The sequence below is a fragment of the Eschscholzia californica genome, unplaced genomic scaffold, assembly GCF_041429995.1.
Source record: "Eschscholzia californica isolate CP2 unplaced genomic scaffold, dmEscCali1.0.p SCAF_5, whole genome shotgun sequence".
Taxonomy (NCBI): domain Eukaryota; kingdom Viridiplantae; phylum Streptophyta; class Magnoliopsida; order Ranunculales; family Papaveraceae; genus Eschscholzia; species Eschscholzia californica.
The window spans coordinates 22288244-22305542 of NW_028238472.1; the positions used below are offsets into that span (position 1 = coordinate 22288244).

Here is a 17299-nt window from a genome sequence, read left to right on the forward strand (position 1 = left end):
CGAGATCAAACGAGTTTTTCTAAAAATTGCGAGGTTGAGTAGCTCTTCATTCTACTCGGAGTTTATGCAGAAGAGATCACTCAAAGGACATAAAAAGGCTCAGAATTCCTCACTGGGTTAAGTCTCCACTAATGATTAGTCTAGTTCTCTTAGTAGTCATTACCTATATAGTACTCATATGGCTAGTTAACAAATATCCTTAAGACTCGACATTCATGACAAAATTTTTGGACAAGGATAGTATAACAACTAAGATCTAAAGCTATTAACAAGCTAAAAATCCTCAACTAGCCTCACATAATTCTATTGACTCAAATTTTTTGAATTTTGAATCCTTTTGCATTTTGAAATAAGGGACAAATTTTTGTACCCCCCATCCCCAAACTTAAACCGAACATTGTCCTCAATGTTCCAAAATCGGACAAAGAGAAATGTAAAAATAAAAATATAAGGGTGAAAGAAAGGATATTACCAGATACCAGTGCCCCAAAACCTACCAAGTGTATGGGTTGCCTCCCAGTTAGCGCTAAGTTTAGTGTCTTCAGCCAGACCATGGTGACTCAAAGAAAAGAAAAATTACTATAGACCTACTGGATTCTGGTTTAGTGACTCCCCATAAAAAAAATCTGAGGGTCAGCCCAGAATGTGAAATACCCAATGAGGTCTAGTCTCACGTCTATTTAATGATATAACAGTTTAAGTGAGACTCTCAGAGTGAATGAGCGATCCCCAAACTTAGATGATGCTAAGATCACTAAGTTTGACAATACACTAAAGAGGGCAGACATTGGATAAAATGGATCCTCAGAAGCTTGACAAATGGGTAGAGAGATCGTGTTAAAGTTGATAGGTCTTTCCGTGGGAGGGACACGAGTTTCCGAAAGACATGGTGCAAAATAATCTAAGAGATTTTCAGATTCACCTAGACCCAAACTCAAACTAGAAGGTTTCAAAATAGGCTCATTAGGTTGTTGCATTGAAATTTCCTTCAAGTGAGGTCCTAGCTCCTTAACTTCTGACTTAGGTATGGATACAGACAAACCTTCTAAAATTTCTTTCATTATGATATCATTAATGTCCTTAAAGAATTCTAAAGTTTTACCTAAGTGTAGTGAGTCATCACTCTCATTTAAGATTTTAGCAAGCCACAATTCATCATTTTCATCCTCTACTAGGATTCCATTATGGCTTAAAGGAATATCACCATGACTAGTATGAGAAGAACTCTCAATGTCAGTATCCTCGGTCTGTGAGACTTCGGTTCCAACTGTGTTGTTATCAAGAGAAATAACCTCCTCATACATCGAGTCTTCATCGTCTAAAATAATAGGGTATGTCACATGATTTCTAATTATAGTCTCTCTAATCAACTCTTTTTCCTCCTTTAGAATGGGTGAACGTTCTGTTATTTGGTGCAGAGTGGGACTTGAAACACTATAATTATTATCACAATGTGTGGCACACACTATACCGTCATGACATTCCTCACCTTTTGTATTCCAGTCTTCTGAATTTTTATCCATCATTTCCCTAAATTCTATTTGATTATACTCTTGGGGTTCTTCCGTGTATTAGTTATACTCTATTGTGCTTTGAGAAAGAACTCTACAACTCTGTTCTAGTAAAATATGGGATGAAAATTTAGAAATCAGTAGGTCATTTTCATAATGTGGTGAGGAACTTGACTCATTTTGTGCCCTACTTGCCAAGTATGCATTTGCGAACTGAGTAAACTCTTGTGTACTCTTAGTCAGGTCCCTAAGACTTTGTTGCAATAAAGATGAAATTTGGGATGAAAAACCATCGGTTTGCTCAAAATTTTGATGAAGCGGCTGACACAAATGTGGATCACTAAACTCTTGATTATACTGCATGTGTGAATAATTATTGGGATACTCAAACTGTGGTCTGCAACCTCCTTGAGGTTGATAATGATCCCAATAATTTTCAACACCGTAGACATCAGTCATCGGACTCTCAAAATAATTTTGATTGCTAAAACGTTGATAATTATTGACATCTCTTAACTGAGGGACACAACTTTGTTGCGGTTGATGATAATTCCAATGATTATCAACGTTGTGACTTTCATAACAGGATCGATCAAAATTATTTTGACTTGTGATATCTTCTCCACATGACGATTCTAACCGTGAGAGTCTTTCCCGCAACTCTACTAATGTCAATCTCTCTTCCAATTCTCTCAAGCAGTCTGGATAGAACCCTTCCATTAATGATTTATTTATTTTATTTTTTTTGAAAACCAAGGATTAACTACGAAGATCCTAAGGAAACAAGCACAATCAAGCTGACTCCACCAAGCAACCTAAACAGAATCTAGCAACAAGTTATTAGACGTAGATTTAGTGGATGGCTTGTCAGATTTGCCTAGTAATGTAGACAGCTCCTACTTCGCCACAACACTTGAACTATGACTGTTATAAGGGTTACTCGATCAAAGTAGACGGTAAACAATTCTCCAGGAAGACAACCAGCTATGAAAGATGAAAATAACCGTCTTCCTTCGGCAACGTTTCCTCTTCTCGAGGCGGCCTTTTTGACAAGAATTGCCTAACACGTTTTCCTTTGAGAATGCCCAGATAAAAATCGAGTTCTAGAGTTGTTATGAAGGTCCTACGAGCTTGATACCCTAGGGTCACTGTCTAAATCAGATTTTAATTTTTAACGAGGCTTAGGATCAAGTATGTTGTTTCTTGGGCAAGAGTTCGGTGATGAAATCCGACTCCTATCTTGTAACTAGGTTCGTGCCCTTACTTGAATGCTTACACTAAACAGTTCGGCAAAACCATTAGGCACACAAATTCACACAATTACCCACTGACAGGAGATTCGTGGGTGATCAGAAAAGTTACCTCCCGTTCCAGACGGGCGACGACCTTTGCAGACGACCCGGACCACTCTTTCCTCAAGTGTTTGAATCCGACACTTCTCTTTTTTTCTTTTTTTTTCACCTCTTGCTAAATCTGAAACAATCACAAATAACCAAAATTTAGAAAGCTCCTAAAAAAACTATACACAAAATAAATAATTTTTTTTTCTACTAAAGCAAATAAATTCCTAAACTACTAGTTTAAAAATCAATTCCAAATTTAGAAACAATTCCTAAAAACACATCCCCGGCAACGGCGCCAAAAACTTGATGTGAAATCAAGTGAACCTAAATACTAGGCTAACTAGACTAAATTAAAACTCGCAAGTGCACGAACCGTATGTGAATATGGCAAGTATTACGAGGTCGATCCCACAGAGATTTGTTTGGAATTAAACCTAAAATTAACTTACAAACTAGGAAAGTGGACAATTGATTTTGAGAATAATTTGAAAAACTAAAAATTGAAACTTAGAAAACAAAATAAAGTTGTGATGAAAAACTATAAGTTGGTAAATCTAGGATTTTGGAATTCACCACTAACAATCATATTCGAATCCAATATCTAATTGAAATTATTATCCCTCTTTGATAACTCAAAAATTATTAGAAATCAATATTCAATTTTCGGAAGATAAAGCAATAAAAGACCCTTCTCAATTAACTAAACCTATAACCCACTTCACTTAAAATATCATGCAATTAAGAACTAAGTTGTTAGTTTCTTAGGCTAACCGAAGTACGATTAATTATGAAACATTAAGGCACGTTAAAAGTGATAATAAAATAAATATGATACTAGAATTCAAATACTCTTGTTAGGGTTTCATCCTCTATCCTAGTGGAAGAGTTAGAAACCCATGGATATTAAATACATGGTTCAATTAATGATAAACAAGTAAAGGAAAAGAGTGAAGAAGATAAAACCGAATTGATATTTGATGAAGCCCGTTTCTCTCGTCTTTCTCCAAAACTTGTCTTCTATATAGCCATTGAATCTCCCAAATTCTTGCACGCAAATAAGCTAATTTATCACTAATGTTGCTCCTCTAAAGTTGCTCTTTTCACTAGTGTGTGGGGGTGTGGCTTTCTTCATTGATATTGGTTGGCTTTTACAATTTCTCAAAAGTCAAAAATTTAGGAACTGCCAAACATTCCCCACCGACTTCCCTTGTGCATGACTGCATGACGGTATTTAAAAGTGGGAGGTGCTGTTTTTTTTTTTTGTTGAACTATATTGCATTAATTAAATCAAGCAGTTATTACAATATCTATTAGCTAAAATACATGGAACGTTCAACCACACTTTATTCCTATTGTTTTTCCTCGCCCATCTTGCCAGCTTGTCTGCATTTGAATTCAGTTCTCTCCTGGTATAATTGAATTTGATCATCTGGAATTCGTTCTTGTATTTCTTGATTTTCTTTATGTGGGTGATTGATTGCCATTGAACTGCATGTTTGTTGTTATTCAGATGTTGGATAAGATTGATGTTGTCGCTTTCTATGATGATGGAAGTGTACTTCGATTCTTTAGCCCATTCGATACCAAGTAAGATGGCCATAGCTTCACTTTCTTCACTATTTCTCGCTCTGTAAGATTTAACCTGTGCTCCGATGAATTTAGATTTATCATTATGGGCGATAATACTAATTCCCATATTGGATATTATGTTTGTAAAAGATGCATCAACATTGATCTTAATAGCATTGTTTTGCGGTGGTTTCCATTTATCATCAGTTGAAGGAATATTCTTATTTTTATGGTTGTTTCCTGGTTTTTTACTGGATTTCGGATAGTTTTCAATCATTTTGATAATCTTATGAAGATCATTGATTTCATGCTGGAAACAGTGATCACACCTAACTTTCCATAACACCCATAAAACTGTAGTGAAATGTACGTTATCTTTGGTGTAGCAGAGATGTTCGTTAACCTCCCAAGAGAAGATCCAGTCTGTGATGGACAAAATATTCTCCGATATTATGTTAAAATTGAACCAGATATTTTTAGCTAGGGCACAATGTAATAGCGCATGCTCGATAGATTTCGTTATGTTGCAGTTAGGGCAGTTAGTATTGTTATCAATGTATTTGCCGATTCTACCTCTCACCGGTTAAGCTTTGTTGCAGATCTTCCAGATAAAGTTCTTGATTCTAGGGATCGTCGGTAGATTCCAAATGAATTTCCAGTTGTGTGTGCTAAGGTTTACATTGATGGAGTTACTCATTAAGTGATGGTACATGGAAGCTATTGTGAATTTGCCTGTCTTGGTGAGCTTCCATTTAAGCTGGTCTCTTTCTTCACTATTGACTGGGATAGCTTTAATTAGTTCTTGCGTATGAGGTTCAAAGTTTTCCCTGAGCATTTCTTCATTCCAGTTGTTATTGGTGATTAATTGAGCAACTTTGGTGAGAGGGGAGTTGCTGACATTATGTACTGTTCCGTCAAGTTCTGGAATCCAGTTGTCCGACCAAATATTCACTTCTTTACCTGAATTTACCTCCCACGTGGTGAGTTCACTAATGATATTATATTGCTTTCTTATAGTTTTCCAATTCCACGAGTGGTGGTTTTTAGCCGGTCCCGGAATATCAGTTTTGGGGAAGTATTTCGCTTTGATTAGTTTGGCCCAAACGGCTTCCGGTTCAGTCTTAAAATGTCACGGCGACGTCACGATGATGTCACCATTACCATAATTCTCATTCACGTGGGCAGCAATGCTATTTCCAGTTTCTCACATTTCAATCCCTTAGAATCTAGAATTGCCCCTTGTAAGATAGCTCAACTGCAAAGGGCACCTCATATTAACTATATTTTTAGAATCTTCAACCACCAAGTCACCAGTCAATCAAATATCTTCACCAGCTTCTTATAATTAATAACTTCTTTGTATTTTAAGGAGTTTCCTGCAAAAACCATGTAACTTAAATCATTTCCACCAAAATTAACATGTAAAGACCGTAAAATATAGTCCGAAAAAGGAGTACTTTACGTACTTATCAATTTGTGTTGTGTGAGTTTTTGAAAAAACAAAAGTGAAACTTCGGTGACGTGAACGGACTGAACCAGTCCGGGACTTCTTAGCCTTTAACGGATCAGATTATCGTTTAATAATTAAAGGACACGGACTAGGTAGTCCGTGACCTTTTAGATTAAGACGGACAGATGGATCCTTCCTTGGCTGATCAATCCCGGACTCTTTCAGTCCGTTCCATCCTGAAGATATTTCTTCTTTAAGTGATTTTTATGTTTTTTTTCACCTTTTGACAGATTCCGGACCTTAATATTGTTCCTATTGAAGAGGAGTACCATGTCGAAGAAGAAAATCGACCTTCAAAGGATGGGTGTCAATTTATTAGTATTGATGTTGGTCAGTATTTTGTGACTGAAGATGTTTTTCAAACTAAAGAGGAGTTAATCGGTTGGTGTATGGGCCAAAATACGTCACCAAGGGCGCCCCCAGAAATCCACGATTGATGGGCTTACGCGGTGACCAAACCCATGAATTACTAACCAATGGGCCCGACCCATTTATCTTCAAGTATCCCGAAGCGACGTTAAAGTACGGAAGTACATCCAGCTCTGGATAAAGAGGTCCGTCCTCACTCCCTCAGCAGACCAAAATACGGAAATGCAACCAGCTCTGGATAGAAGAGGTCCGTCCTCTCCTCCTCAGCTGACCTCTCTTCGTATTTCCGTTGGGGAAGCGTTACAGTCATTCAAGATGACAATATCCCCAATATATCCATTGGATGGGAGTTGCGATATCCCCATTCATGGTAATAACTCTGTGCGTTACCATACTCAAGACAACAACTCACCACCAGGTGACGGTTGACCAAAACGGACAGTTGACCACAAAACTCTATATAAGGATCAACTGGTAATCAACTAAGGCATCGAACGACGGATAACAACACCCGATATCCAAATTCACGCAATCAGCTAACCACCTATGGTAGGCAACCAACGATTGCTACTACCATCATCCCCTCACCTGCTTAAGGAAGACGAACGATCCTTATCTCTCCTAAACGATCACCTTTTGAAGGAAGACGAGCGATCCTTCTCTCTACTAAACGATCACCTGCTCAAGGAAGACGGGTGGTCTTTCTCTGTCCTAACGACCTGACAACCAAGGAAGGACGACCAGACGACCGTTCATTTCTCTCTCCACATGACTAAGGGGTGCAAGGGCTTTATTTCACTCGACGACCAGAGAACTAGGCAGGTGTACACTCGACTGCACCACCTTTTCTCACAACGACCGTCTCGTTCAAGCAACAGATCTAACTCCATACCTCAGACTTTGGTTTACAGTTCTTACTTACTCTTTGCCAAGTTTACTAACTTGACCGTCGGAGCCCCCTTAGGCCGGCACCATCCCGGTGTCCCCTAAGATCTCACGGTCACGTGCGTTGTTGTCTCTTTTGTCACAGGTTAATCCCAAAGACGTTGTCGGTGCCCGCAAAATTATTGACAGGTGGAGGTTCGACTTCCGGTTAACGACCCGATCTCCGCTGACTTCTTGATCCGCGAATCCTTACCCTCACAGTTGGGCTAAAGAAATTGGGAGAAAACATAAGTTTGTAGTATTGAACTCCAGGTCAGGTAATAGAAGAGGTGGAGAGAAACCCCGGTTAGAATTATGTTGCGAAAGAAGTGGAGTATTCCGTTCACATGAGAAGAAGGATTTAGTTCCAAAATCCCATCAACCACCTAAAAAGAAAAGAGAATCGAGCACCAAAAAATGTCAATGTCCGTTCAAGCTCAAAGGAATACCGGGGGTTAATGACACGTGGAAAGTGACAGTTGTGTCTGGAATGCATAACCACAAGTTAGCTGAAAGTCTTCTAGGTCACGCATATGTGAATAGGTTGAAACCCGATGAAAAAGCTGTTGTGAAACATCTATTACAAATTGGTTCGAAGCCAGCTCAAATTCTTTCTCAAATTCATAAACAATTCAAGGATAACACATTAACGTTGAAAACCATTTACAATGCACGTGCGAACATACGTATGAAAAAACAAGAAGGAAGGAGTCTGATGCAACAACTCATTAAGTTATTGGTGGAACACCATTACGTCTACCATTTTCCAAAGAACGAAGACACTGATGAGGTAACAAATCTATTTTGGGCACTGATGGGTCATGAAAATGTCCCATCTAAGTCGTTTAATTTAGTCGAGTTAGTTCGTTTCGGGTCTTTATTATAATAAAATGGTTGATTTTCTTGATTAGGTGTGTTTTGTGGAGTTAGGTGTAAAAAACGGTTAAAAACGAGGAAAAGACGCATGAAGGATATTTTTGTCATTTGGAGTGAAGGAAATTCTGGTAATTTGGCCAAGGTCAGTGCGTGGTTGAAAAGTAGAGGTCGAGACGAGTCCGTAGGAGAAAACGGAAGTCAAATCGGAGTCCGGATGGAGAAATAAATCAAGGTCAAAGTTTGTCAAAGAGGGTTGACCAGGTGGGATATTCTGTAGAAATTCGGGTACGCGGGATTCGGAGGGACACGTGGCGCGCTTTGGAGGCCGGTATACGCGGTTCCTGTGTTAGCGCCCAACAGCGAAGTGGAGCCATCGAGCATGATCTGGTGTAGCGGGTTGCAAGTTAGTACGGTAGTGCCACTTCAACGTTTTAATCTTGACCGTCCTTCTCAGCGTGTCCCTGATCGACGGTTGCTGAGCGTCCTTACAATCTAATGATTCTGTGTAGCCGTTGCAACTTAACTCTGTGCACCCGCTCCCACGTTATAATCTTGGTCGCAACCTCCCGCGTCATCAAGATCGGACGGCTCCTGTACATCCGTGCTTTATTACCAGATCCCGTGCACCCGAAGCTTCGTATTAACATGCTCCCGACCACGTGTCTCCTTCTCAAGCCGTCTAGATCCGCGCGCGTAAAGATCCAACGGCTTCTGCTCCGTCTCACCCTATTATATTATAACCGGGTACACCAAATCATCCGAAATCACAACCAAACCCTAGCCGCCGACCAGATTGTCCTTTAAACCCCCATTATTCCAATTTTGACCCTCAGCTTTCCATTTATTACCAATTTTAACCCCAACTCAAACCCTAACCCTATAAATAAATCCTTTCTCCTCCATTAGAACTTAGACTTCAACAACCCTCTCAAATGGCTTCCTTACCTAATTTCTAAGCCACTTCTCTTTCTATCTTCTAACCCTAATCCTCCATTCTTTTCTTCTACTTCTTCTCACCTATTTCTTTCTCTCTTTTCTTCTTACTCAATCCCTCTTCTATTAAATCTATCTTTTCTATCTTCTTCTCTTCCACTATTCTTTCTACCATTAATAGTCATCTCCTTCTTTCTTCCATATTCTTCTACCATTTCTATTCCTCTTCATCTCTTCTTCCCAACTTCTTTCTAGATCTAATTTCTTCCTTCTCTCTTCTTTTTCTTATTTGGGTTGCAATAAAATAGCTATTACTTGGATTTCTTGGAGTAACATTCTTGAGATACTTGGAGCTTAAATTGGACAAATTGGAGATACATGGGGTTATGGAATTTGAGCATTCTTGGTGATTTCTTTCCATTAATTTCTTAGTATTTTCATTTATTTTACAATGTCAATGAATGTTATTCTAGATTCCATGTATAGTTAATTTAGCAATCTAAGGTTGTAGAGGAAACCCATATTTGGGCTTATTTTGAGATATGTTATAAATAGATGAATCCTTATTTTGAGCTTCAATGCCTATTGATTGTCATTTCATGTTGATTCTATAACCTTATTGTCATTCATGTATTATAATTAGATATTTCATGCTTTTATTGATTTATTAGATGAGATATGCCTTTTAGATCTTGAATGATAGTGTAGGAAATTAGTTTTATATGGTAGTCAATCATACATTCTTGATTTTGAATTGTGTTATTAAAGAATATATTCCGAAATCTAAATAGTTTATTATGTTAGATTTTGAGTTATACATGAGAAAAGGGATTTGTTAATTAATGCATGTTTTAAGTAGTCCATTTATGTGGTGAAATCGAAAACCTTAGATATCTTCTCCTCTCTCTTAGATAGTTTAGATAGTTTCATTTGTTTTCTTATTGCTTATATATCAATCATCAATTTTATGTGGGGTGTGTGTGTAGTCTAAGTTAGTTTTTGACATTTTAATTATTGAGCTAAACTCGCCGTTAATTTCTGAAATTGCCTACTTATCCCTTGGGACGATACTCGATCTTATTAAAAATACTATAACTTGACCCCGTATACTTGCGGGAAAAGACCTATTTTTAGGCCCATCAGGCACATCCTGATTGTATTCTATTAATACAGAGTTTCCATACCTTGTTATTGCTCGATTGTACGTATAAAACCAACCGATTTAACAAGCCATTGCTTGAGATTGTCGGGGTAACTTCTACGTTGAAATTCTTCACCGCGGCCTTTACATTTATGGATAGGAGACAACTAATCAGTACACATGGGCCCTTAATCGTTTGAGGACGTTGTTTCATCCCAACTCAATGACAATCGTGTTTATTACCGATCGTGAACTTGCACTGATTAACGCCATTGGTGAAGTCTTTCCAAATGCTCAAATGTTGCTATGTACTTTCCACATCGATAAGTGTGTGGTAGCGAAAGTCAAAGGTCATTTCAAACAAGAACAATTCAATGTGTTTATGACAATGTTTCGAGCTATCATGTATGCTGAGACTAAAAGTGGTTATAATGAGGCCGTGGAAACTTTTGTGAAGTTTTGGTCAGACACACATCATAAAGATGTTAGTTATGTTCAAGATACCTGGTTGGGATTGAAAGAGAGATTTGTGACTGCATGGACTAACGGGGTTATTCACATGGGAAATACTACAACAAATCGTGTGGAAGGTGCTCATTCCAAATTGAAGAGATATCTATGTAGCTCCCAAGGTAACTATGTTACGTGCTGGGAATTTATGCATATCATGAAGAAAACCGAGACATGTGAAATTATAGCATCCTTTGAGCACAAACGTGTTAAGGTGAAGGAAGGGCATCAAACTAAGTTTTTTAAAGAGTTACGTGGTTATGTCTCGCACGCGGCATTAGATCTTATGGTAGATGAGATCGACCATGCAAATGGGATTGATATTGACGTTTAAAATTGCGGATGTGTTCTAAGGTATGTCTATGGTCTCCCTTGTGCTCATGAGATGGTATCTTTGATGAATCAAGAAAAGGTATGTCCAAAGGACATCATTCATCCTCAGTGGACCAAGCTATCGATTAACCCGACTCCGCTGATTCATAATGATCTTGACGCATCACATGAGATGGACCACCTTTATTTAATGTGGGATAAATCCAGTGATCCTGAGAGGACCACAATACTTGAGAAGTTGAGGGAAATTTCTTTTCCGGTCATCACAAACTTGTGTGAGCCATTGTAACAAACAAAGACCAAAGGGGCTCCGAAACAAAGAAGAATGAGCAAAAAAGAAAAAGAAGCTGCAAAATCTACTAAGAGGAACCCATCTGCTTTCGAATATGCAAAGTGTGTTGATGAATGTGTTCCCTCCACTCAGACAGTACGTAAAGTTAACAAAGAAACCAAAGCACCGAAAGCAACCATACCCAATTTTAAAAGATACAAAGGACAGATTTCGTCAGTTATGGATCCATTCTTGGATGACATTATAGATGGGTCAGGCGATGGTCATTGTGGGTTTTCATGTCGCTGGTAAAGGACTTTGGTTTTCACTAGAAGATGGTTGGAAACAAGTTCGTGAAAATATCATAAAAGAACTTGAGGTACATAACACACTCTACAAAGAGATGTTTGGACCAAGAGAATACACTCAAACATTAGGTGCCGCGAACAACTTCAATTTTACATGTCCGGAAGATTGGTTCTACATTCACCCGTACACTAGTATAGTTGTGGCGAGTAGCTTCAATTGCATAATAGTTCATTTGTCTTACGGTTGTTCGACAACTTTCTTACCCTTACTTAGTGGTCCACCTTCTGAGGGTTATAAAATTGCATGCATTACATATAGTGGTGGTCACTTTATGAACGTTAAACTCAAAAAAGATTCTATACTCCCTCCTATTGCACCGCAATGGTCAAACATCGATCAAAATGTACGATACACATTGTTCACAAAAGAAGTTAAAAAAAAGTAACCGTTGTTCACAAAAGCAATTCAAAATAGCGAGACTACCCTTGAGATTCTAAACCATACTATATTACTTCATTCCCTTCGTGATTTCCTCGATTTCTTCACTGTAGTTTTTCTAGACGATCTTCTTGGTTCGGGTTCTGGTTGAGGTTGATGAGGACATTCGGGAAGCGGCATTTCAACCCTCGCATTAGTTAGGATTTCAAGCCCTAACGAAACGTCAGACGCTTGAATCGCTACAATGGCACGATCAATTCCATCTCTCTAAAAAAACAACAATGAATTAATAACAAATTAGGTAACAAAAGAATGATAAATCGAATACTCACGTAGTACGATACCGAACCTAAGTACTGTTCTGGTCTATTGGATTTGTATAAAGCTGGGTTTTGTACAAACGGGTGAGATACTCTCTTGAACCAATTGTTATACTGAGCGCTTGCCTCCCACGGAGCCAAAGATACCTCCTTCGGTCTATCATTCATGTTTAGTAGGTGATCTTCCCAACGCCCCCAATAAGAAGCCACATTACCAAAACTTTTAGAATCTCCATCCTTCGATACCTTTTTTGGTCGAATCGGTTCTTTAGGGATAACTTGAACCAACCCAAGTTGCCTTAACACCCTATCAGGGTGATAGGGCTCGGCAATATCGTTAATCGCGATGCAACCAGTGTAAAAAGAGTATTCAGGAAGTGGTGGTGCAACACCAGACAATAAGGGACGATATGGCTCCCAAATAACCTACATGATACAGACGTTTAACGAGTGATTCCTATAACATACATCAGGTATTATAGAACATAGAAAAATTAATAAATAAAATACATACATCTCTCTCGGTCAGACCGTCTAATTGTTCACGAGTGCTTCCTAGAGCACATGCCTTGTTGCCTTTCAAAATGTGTTCCTCCCATCTATACATCCGGGGCAAGTTAGATGTAAGATCATATTTTGGGTTGGGAACAGACACCCCAAGGTTGAAGTGTTCATCGATCCACGCCTACCAATGTAATGTTAAATACACATTTATTATTCTCTACTCTAACATAATAAATAAATAATTGAGAGACAAAAATAAATATGAAATTACCTGAAATAAAATAAGATAACCAGCCAATTGGTTTCCTCCCCTCGAAGCAAAACCATTCTGCCGATAAAGATAAGCAAGCACCGCTGTTCCCCACGAGTAAGTCGAAATATCATCTAAGTTCTTCAGATAACGTAGATAGATAATAAGAACTTTAGTTGCACTCTTATCAGCAGAAATAGTACAACCAGAAAGATGCAAGAGGTATGCCCGTGCAACAGCATCTTTGACAGAACAACGGGTTTACCTTCAATTGGAAGACCACATATGCGATGCACATCCTCTAACGTGATCGTCATCTCCCCGAACGGCATGTGGAAAGTATTTGTGTCCTCGTACCACCGCTCTGTAAATGCCGAGAGTAGAACACGATCTAGCTTGATGTATGAATATTTGGCGATGTGGGCCAATCCCGTGTTCCAGACTCTCTCTGGAACACTTTGACACTCAGTTTCCAGGTCCCACCCATTCTTCTTCGAAACAATACCCACAACTACGGCAGACGCATGGTTGTGTAACTTCAGCACCGGCCTCTCCTGAAAATAAAAAAGATATTGTTTTAGGTTGATGATTAACAAAATTTTATCATAACTACTAAACTTAGAAAATAATATTTGCTTACCGGTTTGTTCCAAATCGTATAAGCAACATGATTCTTGAAACAAGGTAGATGCGCACGATCTATCGTACCTCTAGAGTACGGGTCTGAAAATGAAGATGACCCTCCTATTTCTGTTTCCGCTGTCAAAATAGGAGGCTCTGTTTCGTTCTTATCTCCTTGCTTTCGTCGTTGCTTACGTGGTGCCACAATAACTTCTGAATAATATGCGGATACATGATGCACAAACGATAAATAACCAAAATATGTTTTCCTTCTAAATTATAATTCTAATATAGGCACGTATCGCTACAAAAAAGATCATTCAAATAATGAAGGGAAAATGATGAGAAAAATAAAGAAAGATTAAAAAAATAATAACCCCAGGTCCCGGATCAGTTAATCCGTGGCCTTTCAGTCCGAAACGGATTACCCAGTCTGTGACGGACTAGAAGATGAATCCGTTTCTTTGTACTATCTAACGGATTAGCCAATCCGTGGCTAGGAAGACACGGACGGAGTAGTCCAGTCCGTCCGAGACGTTCTAGCAGCTTAGATATAAATCTAGGGCAGTTTCTTTGGGCATCAAACACTCACACAAATGGCTCTAAATATGTTCGAAATGATATAATACAACATTCTAAACATGTTACAACACACTATCAACATCCCCAATCAATCAAACAACAAATTTATTCAAAAAAATTAAAAAAGTTAGGGCTTTTTAACCAACCTTGAAGGAGCAATTGTAGCTTGATTTCAACTTCATCTCCACCAAATGATGCTTGATTCTAAGACTTAGAGAGTCAAATGACTTATTCTCAGCAAAATTTGAGGGGGATTCGTGAGAGTATGAGCGATTTGGTGAGGGTAGAATTTGGTTTTTTACGAGCTTAGAGAGAGAAAATTTCAAATTCCCAATTTTGGATGGATTTTGTGGGAGATGGATGGAGGGGTTAGGGTTAACAGACAAAGGATCGGTGCCTACATAGTTGATTGGTGTTAATAGAGAATTGAGCGGTTGGGCCTGGTGCTAACAGAGATGGTGCTAACAGCTGTTTGGCCTGGTGCTTTTGGAAGCACCCCTTTTTTTATTAACGTCTGTGTCAAGTTTCACCTTCGCCAAATCTGGCGAGAGTTTCCTCTATTTCTCCCTCTCTCTCTCTTTTACCGTTAATATGTTTTGTGGTGGTGCATTTTGAAAATGGAAAGATCCAATTGAGGTGGTATGGTTACTGATGGCGTTGAGTTTTCGATCTGGTGGTGTTAAGTGGTTATAGTGGCGGTGGTGGGGTGCGATTAGGTTTTATGGTAAGATATGGTGGTGTTTTCGGGATGGTGGTGTTGGTGGCATGGGTTCTGTGGTGGTGTTTAGTGATGTCATCATGGTGGTGATGTGGTGGTGGAGAAGAGGGTTATGGTGAATGGTGGTGGTTGTGGGTTTAGTGGTGGGGTAGTGGACAGATCTGGTTGTGGTGGGGTGATTAGTGGTGGAGTTGGGGTTCTGATTGGTGGTGGTTTGGGGTAATGGTGGTGATCAGATCTGGTGGGGGTGAGTGGTGGTGGTGGTAGTGGTGGTGGTGACTTATGTGATTTAGTGGTGGTATGGTGGAGTTGGTGTGGGGTAAGGAATAATATGGATGTGGTTAATGGTGATGGTGGTGGTGGAGAAGAGGGTTATAATTGTGATGGTGGTGGTGGATTTAATGGTGTTTATGGTTGTGGTTTGGTCTGTGGTGTTTAGCAATGGTGGTGTTTTCGGTGGTGTGTTTCGAGGCGGTGGTGCGGGTACGGAGAACGGTAGAAGAGAGATGGTATTTAGTTTTTCACTATATTTAGTACAATAAAATTGGCGGTTCTTTAGTGGAGGCAGCGACTTCGTGGTAATGATGGCGGTGGCTAAATCGGCTGGGGTATTTTAGTTTTTGTTTTTTTGGAGACCTTTAGGGTCTTTTCATCTTTGATCTTTAGGATCTTTTCATCTTTGATCTTTAAGATCTTTTCATCTTTCTTCTTTTTGTCAGTGTCTAGTCAATTTCTTTCACTTCATGAGTTACTTTACATTCGAAGTTCTGAGAATTTACTTATGTAACTCTCATGTCGCTGACCAAGAGCAATAACAATTATATCCATGTAAATTTGTGATTGTATCACTTTTGAATGAAATATGGTTTCGCGTGATTTCGAAAAAAAAACATCAAAAGTTGGTTTATTGGTTTTATCTATCAAATATTTTCTTGAATTTTAAATTACTAAATACAACTATGTTTTAACTCTCCAAAATTATTTACTAGATACAACATTTTCTTTTGTTAAATTATTAAACAAAAATAAAATTTGTTTTATCACTGTTATCTATAACACAATCTATTTTTTTTTCTATATAACCTTAACATTGCACAAAAACTATTACGAGTCACCGACTCATAGGTGGATCGGCCACAACCAATCCTTAGAGCAACAGATTGACCCACAAAGAGACCTAACTTGACTAGGTCATAGTAGTTAGGGTTATAGAAGATACTTTGTGATTTTACGTATGATTTTATCTATATCCCTTAGACTTTACACACCAAACTTGTAATCTATAAATACCGGTTTGATTTAATGAAATATACACTATTAAGGTTTAAATCAAGCTTGACTAGGTCATAGTAGTTAGGATTATAGACGATACCATCTCTATCTCCCTCAACCTCTCGGTTTTCTCTCTCTCAGCTCCTTTTCTCTCTTTACTCAACAATGGTTGATTAAACATAATTAAGGTTTAAACCTTTCACAAAATCTATTATAGGAAAATCATTGAAGAAAGTTGTTGGATTAGACACAATTATGTGGAAGGTACATTATATTTGTCTCTTTTACTCCTAAGAAAACATACATTCTCTTTATATGTGAAGAAAAAGACACAGAATTAAACTAAACCAATTATCCTTGTCTGATAATTCTATGCTGAGATTTCTATACTCTGACTCTACTTTTACCTTTCTCTCTAGATCTTTACCTTCTCTCACTATAATATAATTTGGCATCATGTTGTGGGATTAACTAAGTTTGTCTTTTCCTGGAATTATTGGGTTAATTTTTGGTTTTCCATAAAACTAATGTATGGCCTGTGATGATTGAAATGCAAAACGATGAATTTGCATTTATGTTGAAGAAACTCATGAACTAGGACAGTCTGAGTTAATTTTTCTGAAATTTCGTTTTTAGAATTTCTAATCGATGGTTTCTTGGGTTTTATCTTCTTCCGTTCTGAATTCTAGGTTTTTAGATATAAAACAGTTAATTTATAGAGGTTGTAGTTTAAGTCGTATTAATGTACATATATTTTGTTAAAATACTAAAAACATTTATTGATGTAAAATGAAGATGTTCCGATTGAAAGTCTAGAAAGCACGGAGGATGAAATTGGTACAAACTATGACGCGGCTCATCATATTATTAGTATTGAAATGACACAAGTATTTGTAACTAATCAGGTTAGTCTTGTTCATTTATTTTATCCTTAAAGATTAATTGAGAGCATCATGATTTGCACTTGTTGTATTATTTTTCTAAACAATCTTATT

At 38.2% G+C, this 17299-nt stretch overlaps 1 protein-coding gene and 1 non-coding gene across 2 annotated transcripts; one reads left to right on the top strand and one right to left on the bottom strand.

Moving 5' to 3' along the window:
* Positions 1-4136: 4136 nt before the first annotated feature.
* LOC147537831 (uncharacterized) lies at positions 4137-4700 on the bottom strand. The gene has a single exon (XM_086642859.1). The coding sequence runs from the start codon at positions 4698-4700 to the stop codon at positions 4137-4139; it is 564 nt and encodes a 187-aa protein (XP_086498985.1).
* Positions 4701-16838: 12138 nt separating this feature from the next.
* LOC147537832 (small nucleolar RNA snoR20a) lies at positions 16839-16915 on the top strand. The gene has a single exon (XR_015226791.1). It is a non-coding gene; the product is annotated as a small nucleolar RNA snoR20a (small nucleolar RNA).
* The last annotated feature ends 384 nt before the right edge of the window (positions 16916-17299 follow it).